Below are 14,206 nucleotides of genomic sequence, written 5' to 3' on the forward strand. Positions count from 1 at the left end.
GAACACTTTTTTTATATTAGACTGAAGTGATACAGAAAGATTGTGATACTTGCTTAGGGTGGGTGATTTTTAGTTTAAAAACTTTATAGTATTTGGTTTTGTTTCTTTGAAAACAGTGAAAATTAAGAATAATTTCACTTATTCTTTAAATGTAACATTTCATTTCCATGTTCCCCAGTGGCTGTGCTTTTCATAAAGTATTCATCTTGTTTGAAACAGTCCAAAAGAAAAACACTTGAGCTCAATATTAAAATAATATTTCCTAGTTCAAGTCAGGGATTTGGTCAGTGAGTCATTATCTTGAAGAATTATCTCACAACAGCACTTATGCAAAACCCAAACTTTTCAGGGGAGATCAGAAATGTTGCCCATTAAATACACTTCCTGCAGTCAGAGCAGATTGTGGGGTTTACAGAACAATGATGTCGGAGCTTCCAGATTGGTTTGGCAGCTGCATTGTTCTCGGAGGGTAAACCAGACGCACTTAAGTCCCAGTCTCTTTTATAGGCTTTTGTTCATACCAAATTATTCTTTCACAGTGCTAGCATTCATGATGGCGTGTTAAAAGAGTGCAGCTTAGCAACCAGCTTCTCGTTGCCAGGCAGCCCAGCTTCCAATAGGTTTTCCTTGTTCAAGATACTTTTGGTGGGAGCTCTGCGAAGGCCACAGTGCAGATTTTTCTTTTAACTGTATCCCTTCATTAGGATTCTGTTGTGATTTGTTACTTGCATTATGGTGTCAGTATATTACAGTAGTTAATAAATCACGGACTGTAAAGATTTGCTTTCAAAATCTCTTCTTTTAATTCTAAATAATTGGGCTCATGCATATCCATATTAATAGAAAAAAAAATTGAAATGGATACAGCTCCGTAATGGAGCAGATGTATACTCCTAAGGAGTATTTCTTTTTATCAGTTGTGCAGTCCGGAGCCAGGAGAGCTTGATGTTTCTTTAAAACTAATAAATGCTATATGAAGAGAACGATGTTATCTGTCTTCTCAAGGGATAAAACCTGAAGAAACTCCTGTAGAATGTGTAGGAGTTCTGCACTGACGAAATTTTAAATGAGGTGTTATCAAGCTGAAGATCCCATGTTCTGTACTCTAGTGTTTACCATACTTAATATAATTTATTTCATTATGTAGAAATACTTCACTCTCTAATAAGTTCACCAAGGAGGCATTCAAATGTGTGACTTCTTAGAAAAACACTTAGCATTTTCTCTTAACATTTATATAATACCTCCTTTCTAGTGTAAATAAGATGCTGAAGAGCTTTAGAATAAAATGTTTTTGCAATTTTCTTTTTTAGATTATTTAAATAGGTGTTTTATGATAGTCTCAAATTCCCCTACCACTGCCTGACTGATGTTATCCCTGGATAGAACACTGCAGTTGCCTCAATAAATAAACTGCTGATGCGAATATAGTCCTTACTGAAGCACGAGAGCACATAATTTTATTTTGCTAACCTGTTCCTGGTAGAGAAATAACAACGATTCCCAATAGACTATAAGGAAAATTAGCAAAACAGCAAAAGTGTTTTAAACAGTAAAGGCATTCCTGCAGCGGTGGGGCGGGGGGTGAAGTAGGAGAAAAGATGACTTTTTAACCAAATGCAGATAGTGGGTAACTAATTATCTGATGTAATACAGAAATATTTTCTTATATCAAATTCAGGAAGTTAAGATAGCATTTATTCGATGTACTTCAACTATTTGCTGTTAATTTAAGTGACTGTATCATTTTTCTGCTTTCTATATATTGTGCAGAGAATAAAAGAGCTTTTCCCCCCTGGAATGAAATAGATCGTAGTGTCCTTGACACTTAGTAAGGGTAACGTAACATTAAAATTTGTGTTCTGTTACTATGCTCTGTATCCACAAAATAAAGATAGGGCAAAACGATTCATCTCCTAAATGGAGTATAATTCACTCTGTGATTATTTAGTTCTTTGTTGGCTGTTGGGGAACTGTGCTGTTTTAGAACTCCACCTAAGTTATATCTGGAATGTCTTTAGATTGTTGTTAAGCTTGATCCAAATTAATGTCAAATTTTCAATTATAGTAAGTTAACGTTTTCCTTTCTTTCCATATGGCTTTTCCTTCAAAATAATCTTTACAAATGTTTATGAATTCTTTTAGAGAAAATGTATGTGACCTATCACAGTTTATCTAGAACATGCTTTTTGGTAATACTGTGGGTGTCACTCTGGAAACATTGGCCTTTCTGACAGTGGAAAGCTCTCTTGCACGAAAAGCTGAGAAGCAGCATGATAGAATGGGAACAGCATGGGTTGGGAGTCACACAAAACTGGGTTAAAAAAAAAAATCCAGTTCCACTAGTTATTTTCTTTATTGCCTCAGAGGGATTGCATGGCATTTGACTTCCTAACTTCTTCATCTGAAGAACAGGGCATGATACCGTCTGGGGCAAAGGTGTTACGAGGGCTGAGAAGATGGAGAGAAACCGCAGAGTCAGATATTCAGTAGTTTGGTGATACTCTTTCACCTTCTTTATTGGAACAGGAATGAAATTCTAAATGTTTTACGTTTTTTCTCTAGGAATACGGGGTGCTTTGCATTCAGGAGTACAGAAAAAATAGCAAAGTGGAGTCAAGTACACGTAACAGCTTCATGGGCTTGAAGGATCATCTGGGGCACGACCTAGGCCACCTTTATGTGGGGAGCACTGACCCACACGTAAGTACATCTGTACCTTGGTCAATGGTAGAGAAGCCAACAATGGATAAAGTCAATTCCGGAAAAGAAGAAAAAGAGGTGTCTGAAGAGAATACGAGCTCTGGCGACTCTGAAGAAAGCACACATTCTGATAATGAGTCGGAACAATTGAGAAGCGTTTCAGTAGAGCCATGCTTATTAACCAAGACTCACAGACAACTGTGTAGGTCTCCCTGCTTAGAGCCTCACATACTCAAACGCAGTGACATTTTGCAAGACTTTAAACCCGAGGAGTCCCAGACCACGTCCAAGGACGTGAAGAAGCCCCCCGACGTGGTGCGAGAATACCAAACCAAACTGGAGTTTGCACTCAAGTTAGGCTATTCGGAGGAGCAGGTGCAGCTCGTGCTCAGTAAACTCGGTACCGACGCTTTAATCAACGACATCCTGGGAGAGCTCGTCAAGCTTGGAAATAAAAGCGAGGCTGAGCAAGCAGTGAGTACGATCAGCAGCATAACACGGGACACGTCTTCCCTGGATTCTCAGCGGTCCGACTCTCCGATGCAAGAGATCGTAGCGGACGACGGGGAGAATCTGAGACCAGTGGTCATCGATGGCAGCAACGTGGCAATGAGGTGAGTTGGGGACATCTTCACTTATTCTTACCGATCGATCTTGGGAAGGTCTTTCTGGTTTTGCGACCGTTTCTCTTCTAGTAGTTGGTAAAGTCCAGATGATTCTGCATCCCAGCATTGGCTCGTGTATTTCTGATTATGTCTCTTTTAGTTTTCTTTCACTCTGCTTCCAGAGCAGTTGGCCATTCTCACCCCATTTGTCTTTAAATAGACACCTACTTCCCCCAGATAAGTCTTTTTTTTCCCTCATCTGGCTAAATTACTGTGGCATAAAAATTAGGGCATGTTCCTGGGTGAGTGTTAACCGCTAGTTTTAAATGACAAACTTGAGCATGATATTCAACAATTTTGGAATCTAATCAGATAAATAGGCTATTTCTATATGGAGTCAAATAACCGTAGGGGAAAACGCCAGTTCTTTTAGAAAATTATTGATTTGGGAACCTATCAAAGATATAGTTTCAAATTTCTTTTGTTTCACTTAAGAAATGTAAATTCAAAAATAATTCCTTAGGAACTGGGGATAAAAAAAAAGCAAAACTTCTAATGAAATTCTTTTTACGAATTTTGGTAACATTTTAAGTGCCTCTAAATTCAATTAGTATAAAGTTAATTACAATGTTCAGAACACTATGGGGGGGTCTAAGAATATGTAAAGGCGTCAATTCTTTCAGAGAACTTCGAATTTCATGTATCATTTCTTAGAAAGTGATCTGAGGATACCTACCACAGGTAGCATCTGGGGAAGCATCTAGAGCCATGCTGTTCAATAGAGATACAATGTAGGCACAAACATCATTTTAAAGTTTCTGGTACCTACATTAAAAAGTTAAATAGGTAAAATTAATATGAATGACATTTTATTTAGGCTTATGTAGCCAAAATATCATTTCAGTATATAATCGATAATGAGATAGTTTGATTATTCTTTTGATGTTAAGTCTTAAAATTAGCTATCTTACACTTGTAGCACGCTCAGGTCTGACGAGCCGTGCTTCCAGTGCCCGGCAGCCACCTGTAGCTAGGGGCTACCACTGGGCAGTGCGGTTCTAGAGACCTGCCAGCTCCACACACAGACTTACCAAGTCCAGGTCAAGGGGAGCTCGTGCATTGCCTTTCCTAACAAGTAACCCCACTAATAAGAATGTGTACTGGAGTTTGAGAGCCTCTGGTTTTTAGCAGCTGCGAATAAGGACTTGTAATCCTCAAAATAACCTTTTCAGGTGGAAGCAGTATTATCTTTCTTTCATTGATAAGCACATGAGACTTGCAGGATATTGTTTACCCAAGGTAAAGCATAATTCAAACCCAAATATATGTGACTTCAAAGTCTGTATAATTTTTATCAGATAATGAGAGATAAAAACAAGTTGAAAAGGTTCAACCCAGACCTTTTCAGGCCTTGAGTGACAAGCTAGAGAATTTAAACTTGACCCTAATCCAAAGGTAACTAAAGATTTTTGAGGAGTGGTTGTAGGAGTTGAGTTGTGCCTTATACTGATAACCTGGCAGTGATGGTTGAAGTGGATTATAGGAGGCAGGAGATCAATCTGGGTGCATGCAACCCTTTCTGATGGAGTAAAGAGGGCCTTGAGCGTCCTAGAGGTAAGAAGCACATGCATGGCCTTGAGAAGTCTTTCAGTAAAATAACCTCTCTGTTGTTTAATCTTTCCCAAACTTAGCCACAGAATGATTTTTTTCCTTGTAATCCAGAACTAGTGAAGTTACCTCAGCAGAGTGATAATTGATAAGGCCAAAACATCATGAAATCTCCAGGAGAGAGCGTAATGAGGGAAAGTAATAGGATCCTAGAAGAACACCTATGTCTGTAGCCAGAGATCAGAATCACCAGGGGGAGGCTTAAAAAATATACACCTTCCAGGTCTCTACTCTTGGAGAATCCGAATCAATGGGGCTATGATAGAGCCAAAATAATAATTTATTTAAGTGCTAAGATATTTCTGATGCATAGCCAGTGTCAAAATCATTCAGCATGAAATGTGGATATTTACAGGTCAGGAGATAGAAGAAAGTGATGGTTCCGGGCAAGAGTAGTGTGAGAGACACGAGTGTTAGAAAAAAGTACAGTGCTAGAAAAACCAAGGACCTACAAATGCCATCAGAACCGGAAGAAGGGCGGGCTTTAAGGGGAGAATATCCTGTGGGTAGTACTGAAAAAAGATCAGAGGACAGGACAGCCAGGAAGTCACTGTCTTCAGGAATGCCATATGGCATTAGAGATAGAAACCCAGTTACAGGGATGTCAAGAAATGCAGGAATAGGGGCACCTGGCTGGCTCAGTCAGAGGAGCGTGTGACTCTTGATCTCAGGGTTGTGAGTTCAAGCCTCACACGGGACATGGAGCCTACTTAAAAATTGAAAGAAGAAAAAAACAGAAAGAAATAGAGCTAGACCGGTAGTCTAGAAAGTTGACAGAGGAAGGGGAAAAAGAGGAGGCAGAGGTGTTGGGGAGGGTTTTGTTGAGTTTGGGGTTTAGGAATGAGCCTGTATAAGCAGAGGGGACGGGGGGAGAGTGTCCACGGGAGAGGAAGACAGCAGGACAGTTGAACTTTGGAAGCTCAGTTCTGACGGGGGGGACAGGAAAGGCACCAGTGGAGTGAGTGGCGTTGAGGTAAAGGCGCTTTCACACGGGCACAAACAGACGTTGGAGGGGAGACAGGGTATGGGATTTCTACAACGTGGAGCCCACAGAAATGATTTTCTAAGATGGATGTCCTTTCGATAAGTGACGTCACAGTGGGACCAGCCTCACATCCACTCCCACGACTAACACCTTGTTCCCAATGAAGATTTCCATTGGAAATCATTGGAAATTTACGTCAGACTCTACACTGCTTACTGCACGTGGTAAAAATCATCCACAGGAAAACTGGTACAAAAATAGATGGCATCGTGAAGGCATGTGAACAGTCTATTCTTACGTAATTATGAAAACAAACGTCGGCCCCCACACTCTGTGGCCCCAGCCCGTTTCCCTTGCTGGAAAGCTGGGACAGCGCAGAGCCTGTTCTCACCATCATATATTTTAATCTGACACTTAAACTGAAGTGCTCCAGGCATTTCAGGACAGAACAAGTTGACAGGAAATTTTTATTATAGCAGCATTATACTGTCAGTCACAATAAAATGTTGTACCACGTCCATAACTCTGAAAGTGCCAGAACTCATGAAAATTCATAGTAAACTTTTATATTCTGCCATTTATAAGATCTACATAAAGTAAAAAAAAAAAAAAAAGTCATTTAAAAATACCTGTCTACTTCAGATTCAAAATCTTAATTTAACAAAAAATTGAGACAGATTTCACCCATTTCATGTCTCATAAAATATAGCATACTTTTACTTTTAAAATTAATTTCCCACTAAAGTTAGACAAACCTATTATATAATAAATTTGTACACATCATGTTAAAATAACAAGTAAATATGGGGGCGAGTTAAGAATAGAATACTATTTTATTTTCTTTCAGAAAATAGACCAGGCAGAAGTAGACCATATATAAGATGAATATATTTTTAGTTTCATTTAAATGCCAGCTATAGTATTGATAGAAAGTGATTCTTTAGATAGAAATTAAAGTAAGAAAGCAAGGGCATTTTTATTAAAATTACCAAGGTAGATTTTTAAAATAAAAGAGTTCTCTATGTACCACCTTTGTGATTCTAAGTAAGTTGTTAAAACTTTCCAGCCTTCCTTTTCAGAATTGTAAAAAGGGGAATTCTTATCTTACAGGCTTGTTATGAGAATTAAAGGTAATTAATACCAAGTGCCTGGCATGTCATAGGTGCTCAGTAATTACAGTTATTGCATTAGAGCTAGATTTTATATTTCAATCCAGAATATAGTAACTAATGAATACTTTGTTATCCCAGGGGTTTTTTTCAGTGTTTAATAAGCATAGCAATTTCGCAGTCTGTTTTATTTGTATGATTTATAGGAATATTTTAATTCTCGCTTCAAGTTTATATCATCAGTGGTTTTCAGTGATGATTTCTCCAGTTTCATAAAGGAGACTTGGGCTCTTAGATCCGGGCGCTTTCAGAGTCCCGCAGGGAGAAGCCACATAAGCAAAATAGACCCGAAAGGTCCCAGGACTGCAGGGACCCTCCTGAGGTCGCTTGGAGGGAGCAGGCTTCTACTCCCCATCAGTTCATATGCTTTTTAAAATGTGCCACATTGATGGAAGTTCTGGGTAAGTTTGTTGAATAGGCAAGTCACCAATAATTAACAATGATCCAGAACTTAGTCTAGCCTAATTTGTGATACCTATTTCGCTGCTAAGTGTGGAGGGCATAAGTATATTAAAACAAAAAAGTAAGCTAAGTTTAGGAAAAGCCCTAAATGTTTGCATATAAAATATTAAGCATTCAGAACGTGTTTGGTTTATGAAATATGAAACAGAATGAAATTTATATTTAGTGGAGCTGGACTAACAAATCCTGACAATAAGTGCAGTGATTTTAATTCCTTAAAAAAAAAAAAAAAAAAAACCCTGCAAATTGGTCATTGGGCAAATAGGCGCTTTCCTTAAAGGGACAGATACTGGATAATATAGATACGCCATGAGGTGTATGCCCCAGAAACAGACACAGAAATAAAGCATGAGTAATATTTATCATATTTCTGAAATGAAATTCTTAGGCTATTGTGATGTTTATTTCCTCCAAGTAGCTATCTAATTTTTCGAGCCCTGTGATTCCATGAAACTTAAGGTAGTTCAGCAGTGGGTGTCGAATTCGTCTCTGTCCACATGTGTCCAGTAGTTTAAGTTCGTATTTTTCCTTCAATCCCGTGCCCTTTTCATTTACATGTGGTTTAAGTTCCCGGTGACTTGTCACGTCATGAGCAGTGCAGTGGTGAGCGCACAGGGTGGGAGTCTGATGACTAGTGTGCCCGTGCTCGTTGCTTCCTGGGAGTCCTCGACGGCTTTATTTTTCATTGAAGTGTCCCTCACGGTCAGTGTTACGTGAGTGTCAGGTGCTCAGCGTATTGATTTCACAGTCCTGTGCATTGTTCCGTGTTCTCCGTGGTACGTGCAATCACCATACATTCCTACAGTAATATCGGCTGTATTCCCTGTGTTGCTGTTTTTCATCTCCATGATTTACTGATTTTTTTTTTGTCTGGAAGTTGGTACTTCTGAAGCCCCCTTATTTATTTCACCCACACACACCCCCCACCAACTTCCCCAGTGGCAACTACCAGTTTGTTCTCTGTATGTAAGTGTGGTTATTCTTTTGTTCTTTGTTCGTTTTGTTTCTTAGGTCCCACATATAAGGGAACCCATAGGGTATTTGTCTTTCTCTGCCTAACTTATCTCACTTAGCCTGATATTCTCTAGGTTCATCCACGTTGTTGCAAATGGCAAGATCTCCTTCTTTCTATGACTGAGTAATGTTGCGTGCGTGTGTGTGTGTGTGTGTGTGTGTGTGTGTGTACACACACTCTGTCTTCTTCATCCATTTAGCTGTAGATGAACACTGAGGCTGCTTCCATGTCTTGGCTATCGTAAATAAAGCTGCAATAAACATAGGACTGCAAATGTCTTTTTGAACTACTGTTTTCCTTTTCTTTGGGTAAATACCCAGTAGTGGAATTACTTCATCATGTAGTATTTCTGTTTTTAACTTTTTGAGAACCTCCACACTGTTTTCCAGAGCGGCTGCACCAGTTTGCATTCCCACCCACAGTGCATAAGGGTTCCCATTTCTCAACATCCTTGCGAGTTTGGTCTTTTGGTATTGAGTTGTATGAATTCTCTGTATTTTTTGGTGACTAACCCCTTATCAGATACATGATTTGTAAATATCTTCTCCCAGGTTGCCTTTTTGTTTGTTGGTTTCCCTTATGCAAAAATTTATTTTGATGTACTCACAATAGCTAATTTTTGTTTTTGTGAAACTATCTGGTCCTGGACTTTTGTTTTTTGGCTGTTTTTTGATTACTGATTCAATTTCATTAATAGTAATCAGTCTGTTCAGTGTTTTTATTTCTTCCTGATTCAGTCTTGGAAGATTGTATGTTTCTAGGAATTTATCTGTTTCTTCTAGGTTGTCCAGTTTGTGGCATATAGTTTTTCATGATATTCTTTTATAATATGTACAACTTCTGTGATGTTCATTGTTACTTCTTTTCATTTCTGATTTTATTTGTGTCCTCTTCTTGATCAGCACATCTAAAGGTTTATCGGTTTTGTTTATCTTTTCAAAAAACTAGCTCTTGGTTTCATTGTTTTTTGTTTGTTTGTTTGGTCGCTGTTTCATTTATATCTGCTATAATATTCTTTCCTTCCTTCTAGCCTTGGGTTTTATTTGTTCTTCTTTTTCTAGTTCCTTTGGGTGTAAAATTAGGTTGTTTATTTGAGATTTTTCTTTTTCTTGAGATAGACCTGTATTACTATAAACTTGCCTCTTACCCTGGCTTTTCCTGTGTCCCAAAGATTTTGGACCATTTGTCTTCATTTTCATTTGTCTCCATGTATTTTTTTAATTTCCTCTATAATATTTCAGTTGACCTATTCATTGTTTAGTAGCACATTTTTGAGTCTCTGTGCATTCTTGTTCTTTCCAGATTTTCTTGTAATTGAGATCTAGTTTTATACAGTTGTGGTCAGAAAAGATGCTTGGTATGAGTTCAGTCTTTTTTTTTTTTTTTTTAAAGATTTTTTTATTTGTTTATCCGACAGAGATAGAGACAGCCAGCGAGAGAGGGAACACAAGCAGGGGGAGTGGGAGAGGAAGAAGCAGGCTCAGTGCGGAAGAGCCTGATGTGGGGCTCGATCCCACAACGCTGGGATCACGCCCTGAGCCGAAGGCAGACGCTTAACCGCTGTGCCACCCAGGCGCCCCATGAGTTCAGTCTTATTAAATTTATTGAGACTTGTTTTGTGGCCTGTCATGTAATCTGTTCTGGAGAGCATTCTGTGTGCACTTTAAAAATCATGTATTCTGCTCTTTTTGGGAGGAAATGTTTTCTCTGTATCTTTTAGGGTCCATCTGGTCTAATGTGTCACTCAAAGCCACTCTTCCCTTGTTGGGTTTTCTGTCTGGGTGATCTATCCCTTGATGTAAGGGAGTGTTAGAGTCTCCTAGTACCGTATTACTGTCATTTTCTCCCTTTATGCCCTCCCTTAACATTTGCTTTATATATTTAGGTCCTCCTGTGTTGGGAACATAGATACTAACAATTGTTACATTCTCTTATGGAGTGATCCCATTATCATTATGTAGTGCCCTTTGTCTCTTGCTACAGTCTTTGATTTAAAGTCGTCTTTTGTCTGACATAAGTATTGCTACCCCTGCTTTTTTGCTTCCGTTTGCATGGTGAGTGTTCTTCTATCCCTTCACTTTCAGTCTGTATGTGTCTTTAGGTGAGCATTACAGGCAGCAGAGAGATTGGTCTTGCTTTTTATCATTCACTCGACCTATGTCTTTTGATTGGAACATGTAGTCTATTTATATTTAAAGTAATCATTGACAGGTATGTACTTACTGCCATTTTCCTCATTGTTTTCTGGCTGTTAGTTCTTCTCTGTTCCTTTCGTCTTTTGCTCTCTTCCCTTTGGTTTGATAACTTTTTTTAGTGTTGTGCTTGGATTCCTTTCTCTTTATTTTTTGTGTTCTTATAAATGGTTTTTGAATTGTGGTTATCATTGCGTTGACATTTAACATCTTATGTGTATTAACAGACTATAATAAGTTAATGGTCACTTAAGTTTGAACATATTCTAAAAGCACTAAATTTTTATCCCCCCACCATATTTTATATAGAGATGCCATATTCTACATCTTTTTTATTTTTTGTATCCCTGGACTAATTTTTGTAGATATAATTGGTTTTACTACTTTTGTGTTCAAACCTCCATACTGGCTGTATACGTGATTAATTTCCTACCTGTACTATATATTTGCTTTTACCTGTGAAGTTGTTTTCTTCCACAATTTTCTTCTAGTTGTGGCCTTTTCACTTAAAGGACTCCTCTAATGGTTTTTGTAAGGCTGGTTTAGTGGTGATGAACTTTAATTTTTGTTTATCTGTGAAACTCTTTCTCCTTCTACTCTGAATGATAATCTTGCTGGGTAGAGTGTTACTGGTTGTAGAGATTTTTTTTCTTCCTTTCAGCACTTTGAATATATCATGCCACTCCTGCAAAGTTTTATCCAAAACTTTATGTTGCCTGCAGAGTTTCTGCTAAAAAATCAGCTGATAGCCTTATGAGATGCTCCTTGTATATAAAACTCTTTTCTTTTCTCTTGCTGCTTTTTAAATTCCCTCTTTATCACCATTTTTTGCCATTTTAATAATTATGTGTCTTGGTGTGGACCAATGTGGGTTCGTCTTGTTGGGGTCTCTCTCTGCTGCATGGATCTGGATGTCTGTTTCCTTCCCCAGATTAGGGAAATTTTCAGCTATTTTCTTCTATTAAGTTTTCTGCCCCCTGCTTTCTCTCTTCTCCTTCCAGGTCTCCAGTAATGCAAATGTTATTACACTTGGTGATGTTGCTGAATTCCCTTAAGCTACTCTCATTTTTTTATTAATTTTTTCTTTCTGCTATTCAGCTTGGTTGCTTTCCATTACCTTGTCTTTCAGATCACTGATCTGTTGTTCAGTGTCTTCTAATCTGCTATTTATTCCTTCTGGTGTATTGTTTAGTTCCATTGCTGAATTCTTCAGCTCTGATAGGCTCTTTTTTATATTTTCTACTTCTTTCTATAAGTTCTGAGATCATCCACTCTTCTCAAGTTAGCGAGTATCTTTTAGGATATTACTTTGAATTCTTTATTAGGCATATTGCTTATCTCCATTTCATTTCACTCTTTTACTACTGTAATTTTGTCCCGTTCTTTCATTTAGGACATATTCCTCTGTCTCCTCATTTTGTCTAACTCTATATTTGTTTTTGTGTGTTAGATGGTTTAGCTGTGTCTTCTGGTCTTGTAGTGGTCTTGTGTAGGAGAGGTCCTGTGGTGCCCTGTGTGGGCTGCGTTTTCCCTGCTGTTGTGGCTAATCTGTGATTGCTTTCAGCCCAGGAAGCTACAATGACCCACTTTCCTGGTGTGGGAATACTGAGTAGGGTTTGGTCCCCGGGCTGTTGAGAGGCCTGAGGCCACTGCCATGGTTGGGTTATAGGCAGGCCAGCAGTCAGACTAGGTGTCTGCAGTTAGCCCCTCTGCCACATCTGCAGGCGCATGGAAGGGCAGGGCTTCCTCCCTATGCAGCCAGCTAAGAGGCTGGGCTGCTGGAACTGGGGGTGTACTGGTGTGCAGGGACGTCTCTCCCTCCCTCAGCAGGAGTCACTTTGCAGTGGTGCTGGTCCCTCTAGGGTTGCCTACAGGGGGTGGGGGGCTGGGGCAAGAGCTGCTTTGGAGGTATGCCTGCCACAGTGGGTGGATTAGATGGGACAGAGTCGCAGGGGAATGCCAGGGCAGGGTTTGTGGTGCTAACGAGGTAGATGGAGAGTTGACAGGGCTGCCTACTACAAGCATCTGGCTATCTGGGCTGAGCAGGGTGGGGATGAAAAATGGCACCTGGAGCACTTATGTTCTTGGAGAAATCTCTTGCGGGTCTCTGCCCCTTCCTCCATCATACTTTCTCAGACAGTCAATAAACCTCTTCCATGTACAGCCCAGGCACTCTTCAAACTGCTGTTATGATGCTGTGTCACCGCAGGGTTGCTGGTCACTCTGGCTCTTTGGGGGCAGGGACTCACTTTCTTTCTTGTTGCCCTCTGGCTCTCCTGACATTAAGCCCACTGATTTTTTGGTTCCCTGAGTTGACCCCTGATGATTTTTAAACCTCCTGAAGTTAAGCCCCACTGGTTTTCAAAGCCAGATGTTCTGTGGGCTCATCTTCCCAGCGCAGGTCCCTGGTGCCGTGGGCACCCGGCATGGGGTCCAATCCTCTTGCTTCTCCCTGCTCGTGATGTCTCTCCTGTTTGTGGTTATTCCCACCAGAGCTTTGGTTCCTAACCAGGCCCCACCCCTCTTTCCCTCTGCAGTAAACCTTCCTTCTTAGGATTAACTGTGAAAGGTCTGTTCTGTCAGTCTTCAGGTCATTTTCAGAATTTGTTATGTGGATGTAGCTGCTGGTGTGTCTGTGCGTCAAGCTGAGCTCAGGACCCTCCTCTTCTGCCACTTTCCCAACTCCAGTACTTGACTTGTTCACTGTGCTTCCATGACCTGGTCACCTGACTTCATTAAATTAACTCTATTTCTACATTTCTCTTTAGCTTCTACCCATTACATGAGTAGTAAACAAGAAAGAACCCAGAGCCTCATCACTCCCCCTACGTGACGACGTACCACAGATCCTCCTTTCGATAATAGAGTGAAAACTAAGCACACCACTCTTCTCTTTCTGATATGAGCGAATTATTGAAACTCCTCCCCACCCCTTCCCCCAATCATGGCAAGTCCTCTGTCTTAGGGAACCAAGATTTCTGGATTTAGATCAGATCTCCTGACTAGTAGATGGGCGTTATTGTTGCACATTTGTTCAAAGTATTAGGATAAATCTTTTCTTTGCTAATAATCTCAGGTGGACCACTTTTGGCCAGTAGGATCCATGCTTATATTGCCTCTCTGATAATGATAAGGAGCCACCAAAAGAATTTAAGCAAGGGAAGAGTGGCATATCAAATATGTCTTTTAAAAAGTTCACTGTGGGGAGCCTGGGTGGCTCAGTCAGATAAGTGTCTGCCTTCAGCTCAGGTCATGATCTCAGGGTCCTGGGATCGAGCCCCACATTGGGCTCCCTGCTCGGTGGGGAGTCTGCTTCTCCCTCTCCCTCTGCCCCTTCCCCCACCTTCCCTGCTCGTGCTCTCTCTTGCAAATAAATAAAATCTGTAAAAAAAAAAAAAAAAAAAAAA

The 14,206-nt window shown here is 39.9% G+C and overlaps 1 protein-coding gene across 5 annotated transcripts in view; it reads left to right on the plus strand.

The window, feature by feature from the left end:
- ZC3H12C (zinc finger CCCH-type containing 12C) overlaps window positions 1–14,206 on the plus strand; it is a 74,145-nt gene that overhangs the window by 29,943 nt on the left and 29,996 nt on the right. For all 5 annotated transcript variants that reach the window (XM_034665713.1, XM_034665712.1, XM_034665716.1 and 2 more), the window contains exon 2: window positions 2,566–3,317. In XM_034665713.1, coding sequence (XP_034521604.1) covers window positions 2,566–3,317 — 752 coding nt within the window. The remainder of the gene's footprint in view (window positions 1–2,565; window positions 3,318–14,206) is intronic.

The sequence above is a fragment of the Ailuropoda melanoleuca genome, chromosome 8 (assembly GCF_002007445.2).
Source record: "Ailuropoda melanoleuca isolate Jingjing chromosome 8, ASM200744v2, whole genome shotgun sequence".
Taxonomy (NCBI): domain Eukaryota; kingdom Metazoa; phylum Chordata; class Mammalia; order Carnivora; family Ursidae; genus Ailuropoda; species Ailuropoda melanoleuca.